At 43.8% G+C, this 25,844-nt stretch overlaps 2 protein-coding genes across 9 annotated transcripts in view; one reads left to right on the top strand and one right to left on the bottom strand.

The window, feature by feature from the left end:
- LOC106608640 (rap1 GTPase-GDP dissociation stimulator 1) overlaps positions 1-4,751 on the top strand; it is a 56,872-nt gene extending 52,121 nt beyond the window's left edge. For all 7 annotated transcript variants that reach the window (XM_082977397.1, XM_082977399.1, XM_082977396.1 and 4 more), the window contains 5 exons: positions 91-216; positions 1,287-1,426; positions 2,041-2,167; positions 2,643-2,771; positions 2,955-4,751. In XM_082977397.1, the coding sequence (XP_082833523.1) occupies positions 91-216; positions 1,287-1,426; positions 2,041-2,167; positions 2,643-2,771; positions 2,955-3,082 (650 nt within the window). In that variant the 3' untranslated portion in view covers positions 3,083-4,751. The remainder of the gene's footprint in view (positions 1-90; positions 217-1,286; positions 1,427-2,040; positions 2,168-2,642; positions 2,772-2,954) is intronic.
- Positions 4,752-6,368: 1,617 nt separating this feature from the next.
- Positions 6,369-25,844, bottom strand: part of LOC106608643 (tetraspanin-5) — a 38,510-nt gene continuing 19,034 nt past the window's right edge. For both annotated transcript variants that reach the window (XM_082977402.1, XM_014206718.3), the window contains exons 2-10: positions 22,629-22,679; positions 18,810-18,956; positions 17,722-17,892; positions 14,382-14,507; positions 13,780-13,827; positions 13,406-13,522; positions 11,278-11,339; positions 8,962-9,007; positions 6,369-8,785 (exon numbers count right to left, since the gene is read on the bottom strand). In XM_082977402.1, coding sequence (XP_082833528.1) covers positions 8,995-9,007; positions 11,278-11,339; positions 13,406-13,522; positions 13,780-13,827; positions 14,382-14,507; positions 17,722-17,892; positions 18,810-18,956; positions 22,629-22,679 — 735 coding nt within the window. In that variant the 3' untranslated portion in view covers positions 6,369-8,785; positions 8,962-8,994. The remainder of the gene's footprint in view (positions 8,786-8,961; positions 9,008-11,277; positions 11,340-13,405; positions 13,523-13,779; positions 13,828-14,381; positions 14,508-17,721; positions 17,893-18,809; positions 18,957-22,628; positions 22,680-25,844) is intronic.

Here is a 25,844-nt window from a genome sequence, read left to right as displayed (position 1 = left end):
TCTTTGAGGAGGGAGCATATTTTGAAGCGCGAATAGTTTGGATTTATTTCTTTGACATGTTTAATCTTTTATTCCTAATCTTTCCCTAAGTGGTGAACAAGGCTAAAATGCTGTCAGCTGGTGTGTCAGATACAGTGTTGAAGTTCCTCCCGTCAGAGATGCCTCCTGTCCAGTTCAAACTGCTGGGGACATTACGCATGCTCATCGACACACAAGGTAGAGCATCTTTATAACACATTGAATACACTGTTAAGCAACTTCCTAGTGATGCCCCTCGAGGTCTGTGCTTCGCGCTCTATTTAAATTGACCAGAATCAGCCATGTGTGAATGTTTCCACCCATTAACTCTGCAGAAAGATCTAAAGGAACATTTTCTGAAATGGAGGCTAGAATTTCTTTCCTAATGATGCTCTAAACTTGAATCTTTCCATACCTCACTCTTTGTCCTTAAATTGATCAGTATCAAATCCAGGTGCAAAGATTGTATTTATTCAGCGGAGTATTTTCGAGAGCCATGCGTCCTCCGAAACACGACCCTGCCAAGCCGCACTGGTTCTTGACACACTGCTCGCTTAACCCGGAAGCCAGCCGCACAAATATGTCGGAGGAAACACCGTACAACTGGCGACCGTGTTAGCGGAGCGCGATGGGACAAGGACATCCCGGCCGGCCAAACCCTCCCCTAACCCGGAAGACGCTGGGCCACTTGTGCGTCGCCTCATGGGTCACCCGGTTGCGGCCGGCTGCGACACAGCCAGACATCGAACCCGGATCTGTAGTGATGCCTCAAGCACTGCGATGCACACACCTGTGCCACTCGGGAAGCCATTGATAGGAAAGTACAGTATAAAAAAAAAAAAGCCAAGAATGCGATGTGTTTTCTGCCAAACGTTTGAATCTTCATCAAATAGTGGTTGGGGAGGACCGGACAAGGCCAAGTGCAGTCCATTTGGATCCAAAGTGACATGGCGATCGATGGAGTCCATCTTTGATTGAGTCGCTATGGACCGGAGTGTCACAGTGAGATGTTGACAGGGTGTTAGAATAGCAGGCAACTCAAGGTGATAGGACATTAATACCTGCATGTCGTTACAATAAGGATTTTTATCTCTTCCTTCCTGGAGTTCAGAGATTCATTATAACAAATTACAAATAATTTCAACAAGAAGTTACCAATTTTTAGGTCGAATCATTTCAAGAAACCAGTCATTTCAGTTTATATACCAGAGAGCTACCAATGGTAATGGGGATGTAAAATAAAGTGTTAGCTGTTGTTTTCTCCCCAGCGGATGCGGCAGACCAGCTGGGGACCAATGCCAAGCTGGTGGAGCGTCTGGTAGAGTGGTGTGAGGCCAAGGACCATGCAGGAGTCATGGGAGAGTCCAACAGACTGCTCTCAGCTCTCATCCGCCACAGCAAATCAAAGGTTAGGACCAGCTGCCAAGGAAACACACACCATCTGTGACTGACTAGCTGGCTGGCTGTGACCACAGAATAAATTCTGGCCCATACTGGAACTGTTCAGATTAAATAAAAGGAACAACAGACTGTGATTCAATGTCTGACTCTTCCTGAAATACGTTATTTCTTGTTGGTTCATGTCTAGACGTAACATTGGCAGTTCTGCTACACTTCCCCTCCGGTCTCATCTCAAGAGAGAATGACTCAGGTGTAACTCAGACTGGGTTTTCTCCTTCTAATCTGTAGATTTGTGACCTCCACCCTATTTGCAGCTCTTTAGACAGAATAGCACCCCTGTGGCAGCGCTAGAGATGTCGTACCTACGCACGGTATCATTTAGAGCAGGGGTGGACTGGCCTAGTGGTCTCTCCTCCTGGAAAGTCACTGGGTGTGCAGGTCTGTGCTCCCACCCTGCTCTAACTAACACACCTGATTTCAGCTAATCAGAGTCCTGATGAGCAGCGGGTTAGTAGAGGGTTTGTATGTTAGGGCAGGGCTGGAGCAAAACCCTGCGAGGTGGATAAGATATCTCCGATTTAGAATTGTGCCCCATTGAAATGTTTGTTTTTGTGGTTTTAGGACGTCGTAAAAACAGTCATCCAGGGGGCAGGTGTGAAGCACTTAGTAGTCATGGCGACGAGCGAACACATGATCATGCAGAACGAGGCGCTGGTGGCTCTGGGCCTCATCGCCGGGTTGGACCTGGGTAAGAGTCAGGGGTCACAGTCAGGTTCATGTCACAGTGCAGCCAAATTCTGACTACTGTGTTAGCCACATGGTTTTGTAGCACTTCCTTTGACTGTGCCTGGGTTGTGTTCAGTAGGGCATACTGTAGTAAAATGTTTAGAAATTGAGGGGAAAAAAAGCAAAGTTTCTGTTTTACTTAGTTTAAAAATAATTTCCATTTTCCATGCTTACTGAACATGACCTGATGTATTGCATGGCTAGAATCAACTGCAAGTAGTTTGATGATGCATAGGGTGAGTTAGAACCATACAATGGAAAGCAATTTGGACCTAGTGAGACGCACTGTATAAATTAAATTCACTGTTGAAGCATTTGTAACGGGGTGCTCAGTAAACCCTTTTCTCAGAAACAAAGCATTGACTCTGGTGGGGCATTGAAATGCATTAAAACAATTGGACAAATGAGTCTGTCACTTGTGTTTTTCATGGTTTCAGTGGAGGCTGAGAAGGACTTCGTCGGGGCAGGCCTGGTGCAGGTGCTCCACAAGCTGCTCTCAGACGAGAGGACCGCCCCAGAGATCAAATACAACTCCATGATCCTCATCTGTGCGGTCATGGGCTCAGGTAAAAGGGCCGGCCATTTTGAATCAGCCACTTAGACACAGCTTCTGCTCCAATATCCAAACTAAGGCATAGCAGAGTGGTATACTAGTATGGACATTGGGATGTAGCTCAATGTTCTGGTTTAGATTTGTGTTCTTCCTTTAAAGACTTCTGAATGAGACCTGTTATCTTTCCCTCCTCCAGAGCCTCTCCATAAAGAAGTGCAGGGCCTGGCCTTCATCGACGTGGTGTCCAAGCTGCGGTCGCACGAGAACAAAACGGTCTCCCACCAGGCGTTGCTCACAGAGCAGAGGCTAACGGCACAGAGCTAAAGGACTCTTAACGCCCACTATCCCCCACTCCCCCCAATGCCTGCCTCATAGCCAATCCCTGCCCCCCTTCCCTCTCTCCAGAACCTCCCTCTGTGTGTCCCATCATCACGTGCCAAGGTATCCTGTCCCTTTGTCCCTGTCAACAGCCAGCTGCTCCAGCTAAAACCTACCCCCTCTGCCTTACAGCCTGCCTTTAGCCTGCCTTCCCACACTACCGCCGCTCACGCATGCATACTCCTCCATAATAAAAACAAGACAGCCTTTTCTTTCTGCAATAGATAAACATACAAAGAGAAAACACTTTTTATGATGACCATAGCTGTGAAACCTGTTGAAAAACAATACAAAAGAACAAAAAAACTGTGAGTTAGGTTGGTCTGAAAACAAACTAAGCAGCCATGCATCCATTCTGTGTCCCATGTTAGCTTGAGTTGAAGACGAACTGCATGTTTTAGTCCAGTTGGTGGTGTATCCATGTTCATTTGGACCCTCGCATAGCCAAAACCCCAGCCCTGGGCCGATCTTCCAGAGCTGAGTAGAGTTCAGTCATGTTGTACTTAAACTAGCGTTTGAAAGGAGTTGGCTTGATAATCCCAACCGATCCCCCTCTCTTCCCTTAACTTACTGTCTCAAACAACCTAACTTACTGTCCCCAACAACCTTACTGTTATATCAGGGGTATGTTTAGAATGGGGAAATGTTACAGAATGTTCAGATGTAAATATATTACGTAGAACAGATATGACCGTCTGTCAAGTAGAATAGGGAATTGTGTTAACTAAATGTGTTAGATTTCTATCTGCAATGTTGTAAATGTTTAACCCCAACTGAACATACCCTAGGCTATGACTCCACTAGCTCGTAATAATTCTCACCTGACATTGAGGAATCTTGTGTAGGTAACAAGTTAAAGTCCCCAGATGAACAGTCACTGGTCTCTGAGTGTACAGTGAAGCAGTCAGCCATACCAGGTGTGTAGTATATGTCTGTATGGAAGACCGATGGGGGGGGGGGGGGGGGGGGGGTGTTCCAGGGCATCTTTTTTTGCAGTAGCGCTGCACATTTCAGAAGATTTCTATATCATATTAATGTGGTTCCTCAGTTATTTAACACTTCTCCAGGTGTTGTGAGATCTGATCGTCTATGTAACGCGACCGCAAAAGAGATGACCTGGAACGTCACCGTCGTTTCACATAGTCACTGTGGTCTCCCTGACAGCTACGTGAACCTCCCCGTAACCCTGTCAGAATGGGCCGGTCCGGACAGCCAGAGAAGATCCCCCCCGTCTACGTGTGGTACCGCTCTATGGTTTATCCCAGCCAGCGCTTTGTTTGCATGTGTGATGGTTTCTCTCCCACTCCAAGTATCGAGAACATGCCCATTCCAGCATGTTGGATACTGCGTTAGGCAACGTCTGGTGACATAGGCGTTTTTTTTAAATATAAATTATTTGTTTACTAAATCGGTCTTGTTAAATTTTGTTCTTTTTTTTTTGTCAGGTATGAATGGTAATTTCAGATTTGTAACTTTACAAAGACACAATCCAATCAAGACGTAACTACAATCTAACTGCGTTACGCTATAAACATAAATGTTTGTTGTAAATGTCATTGAGTTGTACATTTGGAAGATTGTAACTCAGATAATTAAAGATGATTGCTGGCGATAATGTATCTGTTGCTTCCAGAGTTTGTACTACCTGTTGATATAGTAAGAGGGTGACGTCTGTTTCATAATATTGATAAGTCACTCTAATCATGTTTCATTCATCGTGTCAAACAGGGTTTCCTGAGTGCATTGGCAAGGGCTATGGTGTCACCTAGGCTACATTCCATTCCATATGGTTGTCCCCTCCCATCTATCCTTGTTCACTTCTCTTCATGGATCTGAGACAATTAGGTTAGGGGTAAGCAGAAGCCCCATCTCCAATAGAATGCAGCTTCACATGCCTGGCTTTGAGGCGCTCTGATAGGCCTGGCAAACACTACGTAGTTTTGACAGTGGTGATGTAATGTCCATTGATCACACCTTTGTCACTGTTTCTGATTGGAATTCGTTCCATCTGACTGAGGGACTGGCCAAAGCACCATTGACCAATACATGAATGCGTAATGGAGTCCGAGAGAAAGAGGATGCCAATTCACTTTCTGTCTTGTCCCTTTATTCATTATGAGTACTATTAACACTGTCAGCAGGTCAACAAAAAGGATTTATTTCATGGGAATGAAAGAAAAACAAAGGGCTCGATTCAATCCGTATCGCGGAAGTTCAGCGCGATTTGACATTTAAAGGTAGTCAAATCAAACTTTGTCAAATACAACAAGTGTAGACTTTACCTTAATGCTTACTTACAAGCCCTTAACCAACAATGCAGTTCAATAAGAAAATATTTACCAAGTAGGCAAAAATAAAAAGTAACACTAAGAATAACCAGGCTATATACATGGGGCACCAGTACCGAGTCAGTGTGCAGGGGTACAGACTAGTTGAGGTAATCTGTACATGTAGGCGGGGGCAAAGTGACTATGTATAGGTAACAAACAAACGGCAAGTAGCAGCAGTGTACAAAAGGGGAGTGGGTATCAGTGTACATTTTCCAGTGGCTATTTTTATGAATTGTTCAGCAATCTAATGGCTTGGGGGTAGAAGCTGTTGAGCCTATATGCAAAGTTAACCATGAGTGCAATCTCCGTGAACATGGGACATTAAGTGTCAATCGCGCTATAGCACTGAACTTCCGCGATACAGATTGAATCAAACCCTTATTTTCTTGTTCTGAGGGCAGAAAGGAGTGTAATTGGTTAAGTTATTTTAAAAGCCACACCAGGAATCGAACCAAGGACCTAATGCATGGACACCCTCGTGTTACGACCTATGATTAGACAAGAAATGTGAAAAGTGATTGGGTAACTTTAGAAAGTCAGTTTAAGGTTGGAAAACAAGACATGGGGATCCTAAACAGGGACCTTGTCTGGCAACCTGCATTTAACTCTCCTGCCACCTCCCTACAAGCATTTATTTAACTTGACTCACTGCTGTACACTCTACTCACTGGTCATTGAGCTAGAAAACTGAAAGCACACAGGGATTTGAGCCAGGAACCCTCCACCACCTTACGCCCTCCACCACCAACAAATGTCAGGAAGTGAGTTAGTTTTAATTCACTCACTGGTCATTGTAAGCGAACAAATCACATTCAGCCCTCAGAACAAGATTGAATATGAAGTGACAGGGATTCCTAAAGATTGACATCACTTAGAGGTATTGAAAACAGAAGACCACCATAGCAAGAAATGGACGAAGTTTTATCCCTGTTTTTCAGTTCATTGAATGTATTGACAATTTTAATGTACAGTGTTGCAGAGATCAGACCTGGATCAAATACATTGATACTTGGAAGTGTGCTTGATTTAGCTTGTCTGTTACAATAGAACCAATCGATTAGTCCCCCCAAAAGTGCAAACTCTTGCTAAATCAGGCCCACCTCAAGTATGTAACGTACCTGTATGTATTTCACCCAGGTAGAGATGCCATGAAATATACTGCTCAAAAAAATAAAGGGAACACTTAAACAACACAATGTAACTCCAAGTCAATCACACTTCTGTGAAATCAAACTGTCCACTTAGGAAGCAACACTGATTGACAATAAATTTCACATGCTGTTGTGCAAATGGAATAGACAACAGGTGGAAATTATAGGCAATTAGCAAGACACCCCCAATAAAGGAGTGGTTCTGCAGGTGTTAACCACAGACCACTTCTCAGTTCCTATGCTTCCTGGCTGATGTTTTGGTCACTTTTGAATGCTGGCGTTGCTTTCACTCTAGTGGTAGCATGAGACGGAGTCAACAACCCACACAAGTGGCTCAGGTAGTGCAGCTCATCCAGGATGGCACATCAATGCGAGCTGTGGCAAGAAGGTTTGCTGTGTCTGTCAGCGTAGTGTCCAGAGCATGGAGACGCTACCAGGAGTCAGGCCAGTACATCAGGAGACGTGGAGGAGGCCGTAGGAGGGCAACAACACAGCAGCAGGACCGCTACCTCCGCCTTTGTGCAAGGAGGAGCACTGCCAGAGCCCTGCAAAATGACCTCCAGCAGGCCACAAATGTGCATGTGTCTGCTCAAACGGTCAGAAACAGACTCTATGAGGGCCCGACGTCCACAGGTGGGGGTTGTGCTTACAGCCCAACACCGTGCAGGACGTTTGGCATTTGCCAGAGAACACCAAGATTGGCAAATTCGCCACTGGCGCCCTGTGCTCTTCACAGATGAAAGAAGGTTCACACTGAGCACGTGACAGACGTGACAGAGTCTGGAGACGCCGTGGAGAACATTCTGCTGCCTGCAACATCCTCCAGCATGACCGGTTTGGCGGTGGGTCAGTCATGGTGTGGGGTGGCATTTCTTTGGGGGGCCGCACAGCCCTCCATGTGCTCGCCAGAGGTAGCCTGACTGCCATTAGGTACCGAGATGAGATCCTCAGACCCCTTGTGAGACCATATGCTGGTGCGGTTGGCCCTGGGTTCCTCCTAATGCAAGACAATGCTAGACCTCATGTGGCTGGAGTGTGTCAGCAGTTCCTGCAAGAGGAAGCATTGATGCTATGGACTGGCCCGCCCGTTCCCCAGACCTGAAACCAATTGAGCACATCTGGGACATCATGTCTCGCTCCATCCACCAACGTCACGTTGCACCACAGACTGTCCAGGAGTTGGCGGATGCTTTACTTCAGGTCTGGGAGGAGATCCCTCAGGAGACCATCCGCCACCTCATCAGGAGCATGCCCAGGTGTTGTAGGGAGGTCATACAGGCACGTGGAGGCCACACACACTACTGAGCCTCATTTTGACTTGTTTTAAGGACATTACATCAAAGTTGGATCAGCCTGTAGTGTGGTTTTCCACTTTAATTTTGAGTGTGACTCCAAATCCAGACCTCCATGGGTTGATAAATTGGATTTCCATTGATTATTTATGTGTGATTTTGTTGTCAGCACATTCAACTATGTAAAGAAAAAAGTATTTAATAAGATTATTTCATTCATTCAGATCTAGGATGTGTTATTTTAGTGTTCCCTTTATTTTTTTGAGCAGTGTATAATGAATGCCCATCTGTGCCACAAAAACGCTTGAGCCGACAAGGCTACTGCAGTTCAAAGCAAACAACTTGAGGGCTGAGACTACTACTGTACATTTGCATTCTAGCACCATTACTCTCTTCCCTAATGCTCAGTGTCGCCACAAATACAGCTACCATTTTACTGTTCAAAATACCTGTGTCAATAACAACTTCTGTACATCATGAATTTAAACAAGATGCATGCAGTGCATTTACAACCCCCCCCCCCCCCCCCAAAGTTAATTTTTTTGTCTTCATTATTTTCTCTACATTTCTACACAAAGTGTTTACCACATCGATGGAACCGCATGGAACAAAAGGGATGCAAAGCACAGGTAACTTTCCCCAGATTCCCAGGTTTTCCAGAAATCCTGATTGGAGGAATCTTCCAACCGGGATTTCTGGAAAACCTGGGAATTTCTGGAAAGTTACTGGAATTTTGCAACCTCAAACACATCTTTAAAAAGGATCAGAATGTGCCAGTCATCATGACGGAATATGGTGCAGGTGGTATCATTCCCAGTTCCAGCAGGCTTCTAGCATCTTCTGATGCTGAGACTGGCATAGCCGTGCTGAAGAGACCTTGGGACAAATGGAAATCAAGGTCAGACACAGCTGTTAAAACAAACTAATCATAGTCCCAGTATTACTAGGACCAACATTGAGAAAAGTCATCAACACGGTTGTATTTGAGACAACTTAAATATGATGTATTGTACCATTTACGCTCGGCTAGGTGACGTGGTAGTGATCATTACCTGTGTGTTCCTGGGTCAAGATGGGCCGCGACATCAGGTAAATAAACTACACAGCAAGAGGAAGTAAAAGGAAGTTTTAAAACATGTTCCTTTCATTACATAAGAGCAAAGCCAGGGAGGGGGAGCATTCAGAATACCTGAAGTTGTCAAATGTTATCAGGTGTTTTTCAGTCCCACTCTGCTGCATATTCAGTAGTGTTCACAATACTCTGGAACCACATGTTAAATTCAATTCTATTTACATTCCTGAGTTTTCGGTGAACATGTAATGCATCCTCAATACACCCCTGGTGGAGAAGTTGGGTGGGAATAGGGCAGGGAGGCACAGAGTGATGGCTTGGTACAGGGCATCAGAGTGGCAGAGTTTGGAACAGTGGCGAGTGGGAGAGAGGCCAAAGGATTGGTGGAGGGATCTGAGGGAAGTTAGGGATTATTCTGAAACGGTTTCCATTCTTCATGACCACAGGATCTGGGTTGAACTGATGGCTGAAGGAAATGGGTCATGTCCTTAAATCTATTGGCAGACTGCTGCCAACAGTGAGCTAGTTAAGCCTCCATCTTAGCCTGACATTTTGATTTACATACCCATACGAATGTTATACGTCAGGGACCATCAATTCAATTCAGCCGCAGGACAATTTTTTTCTTGAGCGGATGGTCGTGGGGCCAGAGCACAAAAAAAAATATATTTTTAGACTGCCAATTGACAGCAAGAAGCCTAAATGGATATAATATTTGACTAAAACAATCATTTCAAACCTTGATTACATTGTCCTGCGTAAGGTGCCGTTTTTCAGATGGGACGTTAAAACGGTATCCTGACTGTGGTCATTCAAAATCCTATGACGGTTATTAAAGAGTAGGGGTGTTGACCCCGGTGTCATGGCTACATTTCCAACATGGTCACCTAATCATCCCCCTCACCCCTGATTGGCATATCACTCCTCACCCTGCCACCTGATGTGTGTCGCTGTGCATTACAGAGGTGGGTTTTCCCCTACTATGTAAAGCACTTTGAGTACTTCAGTTGGAAGACAAGTGTTATATAAATCCCATCTATTATTATTATTTGGATAATATAACATATGTCCCTCTATTATGCTTGGGAATACTTGAACAAATTTCCTAAACTAAAGTCCTTTGGAGCTGATTTCCTGTTTTTACAGTTGTTTATGACCAACAATGAAAATGTTTTTTTTGCTCAGAAAACTTGGGGACTTAAAACACAATCGATCTATAATCTTAATGTCCCTGCCAGAGTTGTAATCCCTGATACTGATCTGTACTTTGTATTAATGTTAACATACTGTTCTGAATGAAACATGGGTCTTGCAGGGTCTGGGCTGTAATGAATCATTCACTACAGTGACTACTACTGATTCACGGAGGACAACCACAACACCCACCAGCTACAGGTCATACGGAGGACAACAACACCCACCAGCTACAGGTCATACGGAGGACAACAACACCCACCAGCTACAGGTCATACGGAGGACAACAACACCCACCAGCTACAGTTCATACACACGCTCGCGAGTACGTTCCTCATGCGTAGTATGCAGACCCTTTCTTTCCAGAGTGAGGCAGGGGTCGGTGCGTGGAGAAAGAGGGCGGGGGCACCCTGACAAAGTACGGGGGATGAAAAATGAAGCGTGAGGTGAGATGGCATGGTGTGGCAGAGTAGCATTGTGGCACAGGGATGGGATGGGTATGTGGACGGGGGGGGTCTCCTAGCTGAGCGGCCAGCTGGAAGTTGCAGAGCGCAGAACCTTTGCCAAATGACTCAGTCAAACTAATAGGAACCAGAGCAAAGTCAAAGAATGTACAAATAAAAGTTTTACTCTGGACAGCATACTCTGGATCTAGGTTGATATGTATCCAAAAACTAGTAAGAACCTTGTAAAATGCAGATTTAGTGGTTACAAACATCAATACTGTTGAACATTTCTTCATTTTAAGAGGAGTTAAATTCCACCATTGTTTCTTTTACAGCAGCTTGATACATACGACGCAATATCTTCTTACTTTATTCTATGCCAAATATAATGAAGCACTTTTTCTAAAATACTGTCTGGTTTTGAAAATGTCATTCCAAATTCCCTTTTGGTCCACATGATGACACACTTTCAAACAAAACACCATTTAGAACCCTGGATTCAGTGATTGATTTTCCATGCTGTTAATGCCTATCCTACGGAGTGTCAAAATCAATAATGAATCCAGTTAATAAAAAGTGGTAGAGAATGAGGAAATACATAAGATGTGATCAAATTAACTTGAGACGTTAAATTGAAGTATTTTATATTTTCTCACCAGCTTGCTCTCACAGCTTCGATGTCACTAACTAAGTTTTGTGCCAAGCATATTCCAAATATCTGTAAAAGAAAAAGATAATGATTGTCTTTTGTAATTAAATCATGTTTTCATTAACATAAAAAAATATATATATACATACACACACACACACTGAACATAAATACAACATGCTACAATTTATTTCAAAGATTTGACTGTGTTACAGTTCATATAAGGAAATCAGTCAATTTAAATAAATGTATTAGGCCCTAATCTATGGATTTTACGACTGGGAATACAGATATGCATCTGTTGGTCACAGACACAGAAAAAAGGTAGGGGCGTGGATCAGAAAACCAGTCAGTATCTGGTGTGACCCCCATTTGCCTCATGCATCGTGACTTCTCCTTCCCATAGAGTTGATCAGGCTGTTGATTGTGGAATGTTGTCCCACTCCTCTTCAATGGCTCTGCGAAGTTTCTGGATATTGGCAGGAACTGGAACATGCTGTCATACATGTTGACCCAGAGCATCCCAAACATGCTCAATGGGTGACATGTCTGGTGAGTATGCAGGCCATGGAAGAACTGGGACATTTTCAGCTTCCAAGAATTGTGTACAGATCCTTGCAACATGGGGCCATGCATTATCATGCTGAAACATGAGGTGATGGCGGCGGATGAATGGCACAATAATAGGCCTCAGGATCTTGTCACGGTATGCCTGTGCATTCAAATTGCCATTGATAAAATGCAATTGTATTTGTTGTCCATAGCTTATGCCTGCCCATACCATAACCACACCATGTGGCACTCTGTTCACAACGTTGACATCAGCAAACTGTTCATCCACACGACGCCATACACGTGGTCTGAGGTTGTGAGGCTGGTTGGACTTAGTGCCAAATTCTCAAAAACGGCATTGGTAGAGAAATGAACATTCAATTCTCAGATCAAGACCCTGGTGAGGACAAACAAGCACGCATATGAGCTTCCCTGAGACAGTTTCTGACAGTTGTTCAGTTGTGCAAACCCACATTTTCATCAGCTGTCCAGGTGGCTGGCATTAAATGATCCCGCAGGTGAAGAAGCCGGATGTGGAGGTCCTGGGCTGGCGTGGTTACACGTGGTCTGCGGTTGTGTGGTCGGTTAGTACTACCAAATTCTCTACAATTACGTTTGGGTCGGCTTATGGTAGAGAAATGAACATTACATTCTCTGGCAACAGCTCTGGTGGACAATCAGCAGTCAGCATGCCAATTGCACGCTCCCTCAAAACATCTGTGGCATTGCGTTGCGTAACAAAACTGCAAGTTTTAAAGCAGCCTTTTATTGTCCCCAGGACAAGATGCAGCTGTGTAATGATCACGCTGTTTAATCAGCTTCCTCATATGCCACATCTGTCAGGTGGATGGATCATCTTGGCTAAGGATAAATGCTCACTAACAGGGATGTAAACAAATTTGGGCACAGAATTTGAGAGAAATATGCTTTTTGTGCATATGGAAAATGTCTGGGGTCTTTTATTTCAGCTCATGAAACGTAGTGTTGGTCCTATATGTTGCGTTTATATTTTTTGTTCAGTGTATACGTGTTTATATTGTCACATATGCCAGATAGGTGCAGTGAAATGTGTTGTTTTACAGGGTCAGCCATAGTAACCAGTGACTGAGTCACATGCAAGCCTCTCTGCTCTGAATTTCTGCTTGTTTAATCCACTTCAATCAGTGTAGATGAAGAGGAGGAGACAGGTTAAAGAAGGATTTTTAAGCCTTGAGACAATTGAGACATGGATTGTCTGTGTGCCATTCAGAGGGTGAATGGAGAAGACAAAAGATTTCAGTGCCTTTGAACAGGTTACGGTAGTAGGTGCCAGGCGCACCGGTTTATGCCAAGAACTGCAACGCTGCTGGGTGTTTCACGCTCAACAGTTTCTCGCGTGTATCAAGAATGCTCCACCGCCCAAAGGACATCCAGCCAACTTGACACAACTGTGAGAAGCATTGGAGTCAACACTGGCCAACATCCCTGTGGAACGCTTTCGACATCTTGTCACCCTGATGAGACAAGTTAATGTTCTGAGTCGGAGAGTAGCTGGCCCTGTTTCTACACTAGGCTAAAAGTAGTCAAAGAAACGTTTCTCTCACCTGTAACAACGCAACTCCTATGAAGATCCCAGCCACCACCGTCAGGTTGTCCTGTAACCACTTCTCAAACTGTGGCACACAGCCTTTCACATGGATGTAGGTCTTCTGCTCTACGTCCTACAACAAGGGACAGTAACATGTTTATTAGAGGGAGCTGCTTAGCCTGCAAACAGCATGAAAACCAAACATACGCCTTCATTGTACAACCATATGTGATCATTCATTATATAACCCTTTATAATATAAATGTGACTTTCTATATTCTGAGTATTATCTCTTAGATGCCATAATAATAAAGGCCCCTATATCAAGGAAAAGTGTAGAAGGAAAAAGGAAGGAGGTAGATGGAAAGAGAGAAATGGAATAGCACTCACAGCTTTGGCTCGTACGTCATAGCCACACTGCGTGTTTATCACATCCTCCTAATGAAGAGACATAGATGTGTTATCAAAAAAAAGCAGATGTCAACAGTCATCATAACCCTGACCACCACTGATAATACCACTGACACACACAACCATTTCCTGTTCAAAAGATGGACCGTTTTTCGTCGGACAATCATCGTTCGTTGTCATTCAGCCGGCAACTCCCAATTATGTATTAGCTCCATCCAAAATTCTCGGGACACAAAATCCCAGTGTGTTGGTGCCCTTAACCTTGGTGCCAGTCTGAGAAATGAGTTTTGCCCTCTCATAGATACTGTCATCGGGACAAACCAAATAATGGAAAACCATGTAAATCTGTATTTTCAGCGACTATAGTACTCATTCATTTCAATGTAGGATCTTAATTTGACCACTCTTTTGTTGCAGAGAATTTTCCTGCACAGTAGCAAATGCAAACTTGTAGCGTAGTTGAGGTTTAAAAAGGATTCTGAAGTTTGTAATTTTCACTTTAAAATGTAAGACTTGATTTGCCGAACCCAATAACCCATGTCTCTGTCCAACCCTCCCTAGCCCCTGTGAGAGTTCCTTGCCGCAGGGTCCTTGGTGCAGCAGGAGAAGGGGACCCCACATTTCTCCCGGCTGGGGTTGGTGTCCGTGCAGTTAAAATAGATGTTCAGGTTCCAGTCATCCGCTCCGAATGCGCCGCAACAATCCCACTAAGGAGAAAGCAGAGAAGAGAACGTCAATAAGGAATCCATGTTTTTTTTAACTTTTTATTTAACCTTTAATTATCCAGGAAGTCACATTGAGACAGGAGAATTATTTTACCCCACAACACGTGCGTTCGCACGCACGCCCACCCGCCCGCACGCCCGCCCCCCCCCTCATACATGATCAAAACAAAAGAGGTCCAATGTTTAGAGGGGATAACTTTGTAGTGAATTCCTCTCTCGTCTCACACAGCATCAGTGTGGGTGGAGTGTGACCAACAGCGATTGGGGAAGGCTTGACAACAAGGCCCGTATTCACAGTGTCTCAGAGGAGTGCTGATCTAGGATCAGTTGTGCCTTTCAGACCCTAATGAATAACAAAGGGGGTGAACTGATCCTAGATCAGCATTCCAACTCTGAGTTGCTTTGTGAATAGAGGCTCAGATGGAATACGATCTGGGAGTCATATGGTCAGTCGCCACAGGCGTCTCTGCCAAACAGTTGTCTACACTAACAAAGGCCTGCTACTGAATAGAGAAACTGGCTCTAAGACCAATCCAGCGCAAGAGAGGAGATTCTACTCAAGAAAGCCATTGTGAATTCAATAAAAATGTGAGCTAAAGCATATCAAATCATTTACGTTAACAATATAAGAAACCTGAGTGACGATTTTAAGACACATTCTTAAGTGAAGCAAAACAACTTAAATGTAGACGTTATGAATCATGTAGTACAGTATTTCATGTTTTATTACACAGCAAGCTGTTGCAAAACTACTGTATTGCACTGGAAGTAATTCAGCGTAACTCTAAAATGGTAATCTCACAAGAAGGGTAGGCTTAATAGCTTCAGCACGTAATAATACTTTTACAAGGTGATTAGCTGGGGTAAATTGTATTGACTGTTTATCTCCCTCTTTCACATTTTGTCTGTATAAATCCATTTCCATAAAGAAAAGTTTTAAACATAAATGTTTTTTTTTGTCTCATTTAGGTCATAGGTGCTTAAGACTGCGATTTGTCTTGAGAAGTTCATACCCTTTACACACAGAGCAATGAAACATTTTCCAAACACATTTGAAACAAGCTGGAACAAATATAGGGATCAATTATGAAACATGTACAACGTTATTCATTTGACACACAACCTAAGTACAGCAATGGTAGTAACTGCAGTTTCACAGCAATCTAGTGAGTTCATTGATTAGATTCAAGAGAGGCAAATCCCAGTAGACACTTGGGCCCTCAAGGACTTGCCCTCTTCTGAAATATCTACTGGAAGTCATTGAAGTGTTTAAAAAAGGCAATCTCGATTTCAGTAACTTAGCCTATGGATGCCACAGTTTGTTTTGGCTGCCACCTCATCCACACTCCGCCACCTCATCCACACTCCGCCACCTCATCCACACTCCGCCACCTCATCCACACTCCGCCACCTCATCCACACTCCGCCACCTCATCCACACTCCGCCACCTCATTGCCAAAGTCAATAAAATATGAGCACCACCACAGTGAACACCTGCACTCATTTAGCTGCTCTGTGATTGTTCCCCCATGTATCTCAAGTGTGATGAGAGAGTTGCAGCCCTCTTTTACCCGTCTCAGGTTAGAGCACTGATACTCTGGTTTGTCACATCTCCACCCAGAAACGGTTGACTTGATGTCTTTGCGCCCTTGGGATCCACAAAGTACTGTGATCACCTCCTATGTCAGCCAAGTGCAGAACAACTTACAGTTATGGTCTTCTCTGGCGAGCCTCGTCTTGTAACAAGAAAACGAAAACACCATGACCATTCATCACTGCTGGAAATATAGGCATGGAAAAGGATGCCAATCAAGCGAATAGGTACACTGTGTGGCCTTCCACAACTCAGGATTAAGCTTGCTAAACTTGATGCAGTCTCCTCCACCACAGTAGTACCTACGTCAAGTTCTACAAAGAGTTTTTGCTGCACACTAAGAGCCATGAGGAGCAAGGCCACCTGCTCATCATAAAGATAATTGACTATCCTCGCACTGAAATGAGTCAGACTGTCGTTCTCCCGAAGAGCTGAGCAGAGATTTATAAATTCATGGGGGGGGGATTTCAGACTTTGGGTAAGTCGATTGTTTTATCCACTATCGTAACTGTGAATCAGCTGGCAGGTCAATGTTGAAATGCTCCTTCGGGAAGCAACTCATTTTTCTGTTAAACAGGCCAAATAGAAACTTGCATTTCCCAAGTTGATTGCAATTCCGTCAGTAAATCCTTCCAATAGCTTGGTGATCCTTCTCTCGGACTCTTCCTCATCACACAGAGCCAATGATAGTGCTGTGAAGAACTCTTGGAGGGTGAGGTGAGCAAAGCTGTAATCAGTTTGGCAGCTGATTGTCTTTTTCATTAAGATCTTGTTCAAAAACAATGATGACACTTGGGAGAGCCCAGAAAACTCTTGAATCTTAATAAACAATAATAAACAATGGTTAATTTAAGATTGACTTTGAGTGTCCCATGTGCAGAATTCCCATGACAACAGCATGATCATTACACAGGTGCACCTTGTGCTGGGGAACAATAAAAGGCCACTAAAATGTGCAGTTCTGTCACACAACACAATGCCACAGATGTCTCAAGTTTTGAAGGAGTGTGCAATTGGCATGCTGACTGCAGGAATGTCCACCAGAGCTGTTGCCAGAGAATTTAATGTTAATTTCTCTACCATAAACCACCTCCAACATCATTCCAACTGGCCTCACAACCGCAGACCACATCAAACCACGCCAGCCGAGGACCTCCACATCTGGCTTCTTCACCTGCAGGGTAGTCTGAGCCCAACCACCCGCACAGCTGATGAAACTGAGGAGTATTTCTGTCTGTGGGGAAAAACTTTTTCTGATTGGCTGGGCCTGGCTCCCCAGTGGGTGGGCCTGGCTCCCAAGTAGGTGGGCCTATGCCCTCCCATGCCTGTGAGTGGGGCTACCAGGCTCTCTCCTGCTCACTCACACACACACACACACACACACCTGCTCCTACCCCCGCACCTTACCAACTCTTCACCTCACTCAAACCAGAGCTCCATGGAATAAATGGAACAGTATAAAACACATCAAACATTTGGTAACCTCATGTTTGACTCAGTTCCATGTATTCCATTACAGCCATTACAATGAGCCCATCCTCCTATAGCTCCTCCCACCAGCCTCCTCTAACACACATTCACACTGATTTTCAAACGCGTACATATTCCTGAGTGAAGTCTATGAGGTTCTGGAGGTCGATGTCGTCACGGTACGCCCGGATGTTGTTATTGATGAAGAAGTTGAGCTGGTCCTTGATCCAGTCCTTGAAGGTGAAGGCCAACACTCCAGCTGTCAGCTCCAGGAAGAAGATGATCCCCAGAAACACAGAAAACTGGAACAGAATGGGGGGGGGGGGAACATGTGAGCAAACAAACATAGAACAAAGCTAGGATTAAGCCCCAAAGTCCAGTGTTTCACACTCCATTCCTGGGGGATCTAGAGTGATCCAAGGGGTGTATATTTGTGGTCTAACCCAGCACTAACACACCTGATTAATCAGCTGTAATTCTGACATGTCATAGAGGGGGACATGGAGGGCTGGTCTCCCAGACTCAGATTAAGCCTACTCATCATGGACTATACAGCGTGGGACAGTCCAGGAATAAGCTTAGTTTGAGTTCAGGAAACTGGAGAGGGAGTTCAAAATGGAGTCAATGATGGATATAAAGACATCTAATGATAACCCTAACAATGCATAGGTATTATTTAGAGCTTTTCATGGACAAAGACATATACACTCCCCTCTGTATTTATTTCGACAGTGAAGCTAAAACTTTTAGTTTGTGACTCCAAAATGACCCAATACATTATTCACCATTCAATTCCTATTGGGCACAACATAATCCGAAACACAAGCAAAACAAACTGCAAATGCATCCATACAGTCTGCAGTCACAAGTTTGATGTAGTCAATGTGTGCTAGGACTATGGGACAAAATACTCAACTTTTGACTACTTTTATACACTATAAGTGAATTTGTCCCAAAACGTATTACAGCTTCAAAAGGAGGGACTACATATATAGTGCGTTCATTTCTAAACGGTAAAATGTACATATATGAAAATATCCTCAAATAAATGGTTGACATTCTTTACTGTCGTCTCATATGAAAGATTTGATCTCAAATCCCAAATGCTGGAGTATAGAGCCAAATTAAATGAATACAGAGGGGAGTGTATATTCATATATTTGTTAATGTCCATGTCGGCTCGCCCCTTAGAGTGGGAGTGAGAGAGTTGTGGACGTACAAACTTGAGCAGGAAGGTGTTTTCCCTCAGCGCTCCGATGCACCCGGCAAACCCCAGGATGAACATGACCCCTCCCGTCACCAAGAAGAGCCAGACGGGGTCAAAGCCCCCCAGGTCTGTGATGGACGAGATGTTGGAGAGAACACCCTAGAGACAGAGAGAGAGAGAGAGAGAGAGAGAGAGAGAGAGCTTCAATGTGTTAACAGTGAGCACAGTAAGAATTGTATGCTTTGCTACTCTTCCAGACACAAGAGTGGTCCAGGAAAAAGACTGATTATCTTTTGTACTTATCAGATTATTTATTTGTGTAATATATACGCTATGTGGACACCTGCTCGTCAACCATCTCATTACAAAATCATGGGCATTAATATGGAGTTTTTCCCCTCTTTGCTGCTATAACAGCCTCCACTCTTCTGGGAAGGCTTTCCACTAGATGTTGGAACATTGCTGCGGGGGACTTGCTTCCATTCAGCCACAAGAGCATTAGTGAGGTCGGGCACTGATGTTGGTTGATTAGGCCTGGCTCGCAGTCAGCGTTCCAATTCCTCCCAAAGGTGTTTGGTGGGGTTGAGGTCAGGGCTCTGTGCAGGCCAGTCAAGTTCTTCCACACCGATCTCGACAAACCATTTCTGTACACACCTCGCTTTGTGCACAGGGGCATTGTCATGCTGAAACAGGAAACTTCCCCAAACTGTTGCCACAAAGTTGGAAGCACAGAATCGTCTAGAATGTCATTGTACGCTATAAGATTTCCTATCACTAGAACTAAGGGACCTTGCCCGAACCATGAAAAACAGCCCCACACGATTATTCATTCATCCTCCACCAAACTTCACAGTTGGCACTATGCATTCGGGCAGGTTGCCTTCTCCTGGCATCCGCCAAACCCAGATTCTTCCGTTGGACTTCCAGTTGGTGAAGCGTGATTCATCACTCCAAAGAAAGCGTTTCCACTGCTCCAATGGCGGCGAGCTTTACACCACTTCAGCCGACGCTTAGCATTGCGCATGGTGATCTTAGGCTTGGCCATGGAAACTCATTTCATGAAGCTCCCAACGAACCGGTCTAGTGCTGACATTGCCTTCAGAGGCAGTTTGGAATGTCTATTGCTTGTGTTTCTTGGCCCAAGCAAGTCTCTTCTTAATATTGGTGTCCTTTAGTAGTTGTTTCTTAGCAGCAATTAGACCATGAAGGCCTGATTCACGCAGTCTCCTCTGTTGATGTTGAGATGTGTCTGTTACTTGAATTCTGTGAAGCATTTATTTGGGCTGCAATCTGAGGTGCAGTTAACTCAAATGAACTTATCCTCTGCAGCAGAGGTAATTCTGGGTCTTCCTTTCCTGTGGCGGTCCTCATGAGAGCCAGTTTCATCATAGCGTTTGATGGTTTTTGCGACTGCACTTGAAGAAACTTTCAAAGTTCTTGACATTTTCCAGATTGACTGACCTTCATGTCTTAAAGTAATGATGGACTGTTGTTACTCTTTGCTTATTTGAGCTGTTCTTGCCATAATATGTAAATGGTCTTTTACCAAATAGGGCTGTATACCACCCCTACCTTGTCACAACACAACTGATTGGCTCAAACGCATTAAAACCTGTTAGGGACAGACGTTCCGCTAGCGGAACGCCTCACCAATATCCAATAGTATAGTGTGGCGTGAAATACAAACACCTCAAAAATGCTATAACTTCAATTTCTCAAACATATGACTATTTTACACCATTTTAAAGATAAGACTCTCGTTAATCTAACCACACTGTCCGATTTCAAAAAGGCTTTACAACGAAAGCAAAACATTAGATTATGTCAGGAGAGTACCCTCCCAAAAATAATCACACAGCCATTTTCAAAGCAAGGATATATGTCACAAAAAACAAAACCACAGCTAAATGCAGCACTAACCTTTGATGATCTTCATCAGATGACACTCCTAGGACATTATGTTATACAATACATGCATGTTTTGTTCAATCAAGTTCATATTTATATCAAAAAACAGCTTTTTACATTAGCATGTGATGCTTAGAACTAGCATACCCACTGCAAACTTCCTGTGAATTTACTAAATTACTCACGATTAACGTTCACAAAATACATAACAATTATTTTAAGAATTATAGATACAGAACTCCTTTATGCAATCGCTATGTCCGATTTTAAAATAGCTTTTCGGTGAAAGCACATTTTGCAATATTCTGAGTACATAGCCCGGCCATCACGGCTAGCTATTTTGACACCCACCAAGTTTGGCCCTCACCAAACTCAGATTTACTATAAGAAAAATTTGATTACCTTTGCTGTTCTTCATCAGAATGCACTCCCAGGACTTCTACTTCAACAACAAATGTTGTTTTGGTTCGAAATAATCCATAGTTATATTGAAATAGCTCCGTTTTGTTCATGCGTTCAGGTAACTATCCGAAGGGTGACGCGCCGGCGCATTTCGTGACAAAATATTTCAAAATATTCCATTACCGTACTTCGAAGCATGTCAAACGCTGTTTAAAATACATTTTTATGCAATTTTTCTCGTAAAATAGCGATAATATTCCAACCGGGCAACGTTGTATTCGTTCAAACACTGAAAGTAAAACATGGAGTCGTCTCGTGCATGCGCGCTCCAGTGTCATTGTTCTCAGAAGGACCACTCACAAAAACCCCTGCTGTTTTTCGCCCAGACTGGAGAGCTCTCATTCCACTTTCTGGCGCCTTCTGAGAGCCAATGAAAGCCTTAGAAAATGTCACGTTACAGCAGAGATGCTGTATTTTTGATAGAGATGCCCTAGAAGGAGAACAAATTGTCAGACAGGGCACTTCCTGTATAGAATCTTCTCAGGTTTTGGCCTGCCATATGAGTTCTGTTATACTCACAGACACCATTCAAACAGATTTTGAAACTTTAGAGTGTTTTCTATCCAAATCTACTAATTATATGCATATTCTAGTTTCTGGGCAGGAGTAGTAACCAGATTAAATCGGGTACGTTTTTTATCCGGCCGTGAAAATACTGCCCCCTATCCCTAACAGGTTAAGAAGGAAAGAAATTCCACAAATTCACTTTTAACAAGGCACACCTGTTAATTTAAATGCATTCCAGGTGACTACCTCATGAAGCTGGTTGAGAGAATGCCAAGAGTGTCATCAAGACAGAGGGTGGCTACTTAGGAGAATCTCAAATATAAAATATATTTTGATTTGTTTAACACTTTTTTGGTTACTACATGATTCCATATGTGTTATTGCATAGTGTTGATGTCTTCACTATTATTCTACAATGTAGAAAATAGTAAAAAAAAATCTGAAAAACCTGCGAATGAGTAGGTGTGTCCAAACTATTGATTGAGATGTACTGTACCAATCTCTTCATTCAAAGACTCAATCATGGACACTCTTACTGACAGTTGTGGCTGCTTTGCGTGATGTATTGTTGCCTCTACCTTTCTTGCCCTTTGTGCAGTTGTCTGTACCCAATAATGTTTGTACCCCGTTTTGTGCTGCTACCATGTTGTGCTGCTGCATGTTGTTGTCATGTTGGAGTTGCTACCATGCCGTGTTGTTGTCTTAGGTCTCTCTTTATGTAGTTTTGTGTTGTCTCTCTTGTCGTGATGTGTGTTTTGCCCTATATTTTTTTTTTTAATCCCAGCCCCAGCCCTCGCAGGAGGCCTTTTGCCTTTTGGTAGGCCGTCATTGTAAATAAGAATTTGTTCTTAACTGACTTGCCTAGTTAAATAAATGTTAAATAAAATAAATAAAAGTATATTAGACATCATTGTATGTTCTTACAGGGTTCTTATGTTACCCAGTCTCACTCACCTTCTCATTCCAGGCCCATAGTCCAATCCCCAGGAAGGCCACACCGAGCAACTGAAAGAGAACAGACAGACAATAAGTAACATTAATAATCACATAACAAACCTCAGGGAGATACTCAAAGGGTGAAACCTCTCCCTCAAGTTCACTTTTGTTGAAATTCCCGGAGGATGAATTATCTTTCAATTTCACCTTCGATGCTTACAAAGGTTACAGAAACACACAACTCACATCACTTCACTTTCGAGTACTAAATTGCATGTTTGGACATCTTCAATTGGGTAATCTGAACAGGAGTCAAGCATCAACAAGCATGAATGTACAATCCTTCTGAGGAGTTTCTTCACCCTTAATAAGTAGCCTACAATGTCTGCAAAGTAAAGAAATCATTGGTTTAATTTCTTGGCCGATTTTTACATTTAACATTTTAGTCATTTAGCAGACGCTCTTATCCAGAGCAACTTACAATTAGTGCATTCATCTTAAGATAGCTTGATGAGACAACAACACATCACAAGTACATCAAGTACATTTTCCCTGAAGAAAGTTTTTATCATCAGTCAGTGGTAGTAGGAAAAGTGCCTTTTTTTTTGAAGAGGGGGAAGGGGAGCCGTGAGAGTTATTTAAGATGGTCTTCAGAGAGGTAGTGTTTTCAGACGTTTTCGGAAGATGGGCAGTTCCCCTTGACGCCACACTGTCCTGACTTTAGGGGGAAGCTTGTTCCTCCATTGGGGTCCCAAGACAGAGAAGAGCTTCGACTGGGCTGAGCAGGAGCTGGGGTGGGACGGCCAAGAGACCAGTAGTGGCGGAATGGAATGCTCGGGCATTCCTGAGAGGAAGAGCAGCTCCGTTTTGTTGAGGTTGGCCATGAAGTGGTGGGCCGACATCCAAGCTGAGATGTCTGCCATGCATGCAGAGATGCGTGTCACCAACTGCGTGTTAGAAGGGTAGTTGAGTGTCATCTGCATAGCAATTATTGGAGAGACCATGTGAGGATATTTACATTTACATTTAAGTCATTTAGCAGACGCTCTTATCCAGAGCGACTTACAAAATGGTGCATTCACCTTATGATATCCAGTGGAACAACCACTTTACAATATATGACAGGGACAAGTGACTTGGTGCAAAGAGAAAAGAGGATTGACATTTTTAAGCCCTTTAAATTCCAGGTTTGTCTCGGTTCGGTTTGACAGAACTAAAAAGGTAGGCTTGGCGGTAACATCTAAAACCACTGTCTCAGGGTAAGTTGGGGGGGGGGGGGGGTCTGAAGTGTCTGCCTGCCTGTCTATCTATCTGCCTGTCTGCCTGTCTATTTGCCTGCCTATCTGCCTGCCTGTTTATTTGCCTTCCTGTCTGTTTATCTGTCTGTCTAACTGCCTGTCTGACCGTCTGTCTATTCTGTTTTTCTGCCCGTTCATCCTTCTGCCTGTCTGTCAGAGAGGATGCTGTGCGGTGGGGGCCGGGCATTTGGAAGCTGACTGAATGCCGGGGCCAATTCAAACAACAACAAGTGAACGGGACAGGCCCAAGCGCTCCACCCTTCCAGCTTGTCTTGATCAGGCCATGTCAGCCAGCTATGTTTAACTCTGCTTGTCCTATAATGTCACTGAATGATACGAACAAACTGCTGCATCTACAAGCCAGCAACAGAGGACACTGGCAGAGTGGCTATTGCACCAAGAGCCACTTCATGTGGTTGTAATACAGAGCTGTTAGTTAAGGGCTGGTCTGAGATCAGAGGCTAGGGGGAAGTGCAAAGATGGTGCCACAACCAAAAGAGATGTGTGGCTACATGAGCTGAGCTGTAAAGAGGAGTAGCACACCTCTAACTTTCAAATCAGCCTTCGTTCGATAATCAACGATGCAAGTTCATTGATACTTTGGAGAAGAATAAGTGCCAGGTCATTACATGTAAAAGGAAGGCCCAATATTGATGGCCATAGTGATGGTCATATTTACTGTCCGTCAGTGGCAGGGGCCCCACTAGGCAAAAACTTGTTGAATCAACGTTGTTTCCACGTCATTTAAACAAAAATGACGGACATTGATGTAATTATCCTCCAAAACCTAGCCTGAGTAACAGTCTGTTTGTGCTAGCATGTTTGGCTGGACAATGACAGCAATGGAGTTGGCAAGAGCACAAACTGATCTGGGACCATGTTATAGGAGACGACAGATCTAAGACCAGGTTATAGGAGGAGACGACAGATCTGGGACCAGTCTACCCAAAACCACCCTTATTGGCATTAGTTACATTTGCTAATATTGTTTACAAACACAAATATTAGGGCCTACCTGTAGTCAGAAACAGCTGGAAGAGGTTGCTTTAACTGGGACATATGTTTGAGTTACAGCTGGGGTTTCTGTGTTTGTATGAGAACATCAAGCTACTATCACTCCATTTGTGATTTGCTTGAATGTTTGCATGTCTGAATGTGTGCGTGGGTGTGTGTGTGTGTGCCATGTATGTGTTTATTGACAGTGTGAAGTCCCCAGCTGGCGAGGCTTAGCTGTTTCTCGTGTTAGTACAGCCTATTGATCCAAGCCCTTGGGGTGTTCCGACCATCCTATTGATCCAAGCCCTTGGGGTGTTCCGACCATCCTATTGATCCAAGCCCTTGGGGTGTTCCGACCATCCTATTGATCCAAGCCCTTGGGGTGTTCCGACCATCCTATTGATCCAAGCCCTTGGGGTGTTCCGACCATCCTATTGATCCAAGCCCTTGGGGTGTTCCGACCATCCTATTGATCCAAGCCCTTGGGGTGTTCCGACCATCCTATTGATCCAAGCCCTTGGGGTGTTCTGACCATCAGGACAAACAGGACTGCTCATTCTGCCTCACTGGTCACAGATGTCAGTTCAACGTCTAGTTTTGATTTACATTTGGTTGAGTTGTCAACTAAATGTGAATTCAACATGAAATCAACAACAAAAAATTCTGAATGACATTGGATTTAGGTTAAAATATGGGTGAAAAAAAAGACAATTCTCTTACATTGATGACTTAAAAAAAATCGAACTCGTTTTCCATGTTGGTTCAATGTCATCACATATAATTTTTGTTGTTGAAATGCCGTGGAAAGTTTTTTCCTAGTGCCACTGACAGACAGTAAATATGGCCATCGCTATGGCCATCCTTTTACATGTAATGACCTTGCAGTTATTCTTCTCCAGAGTGGCAATGAACTTGCATCGTTGATCATCGAACGAAGGCT

Source organism: Salmo salar, chromosome 07 (genome assembly GCF_965601325.2).
Source record: "Salmo salar chromosome 07, fSalSal1, whole genome shotgun sequence".
Lineage (NCBI taxonomy): Eukaryota > Metazoa > Chordata > Actinopteri > Salmoniformes > Salmonidae > Salmo > Salmo salar.
The sequence above is the reverse complement of the archived record's forward strand: the minus strand, read 5'-3'. Positions and strand labels throughout refer to the sequence as shown.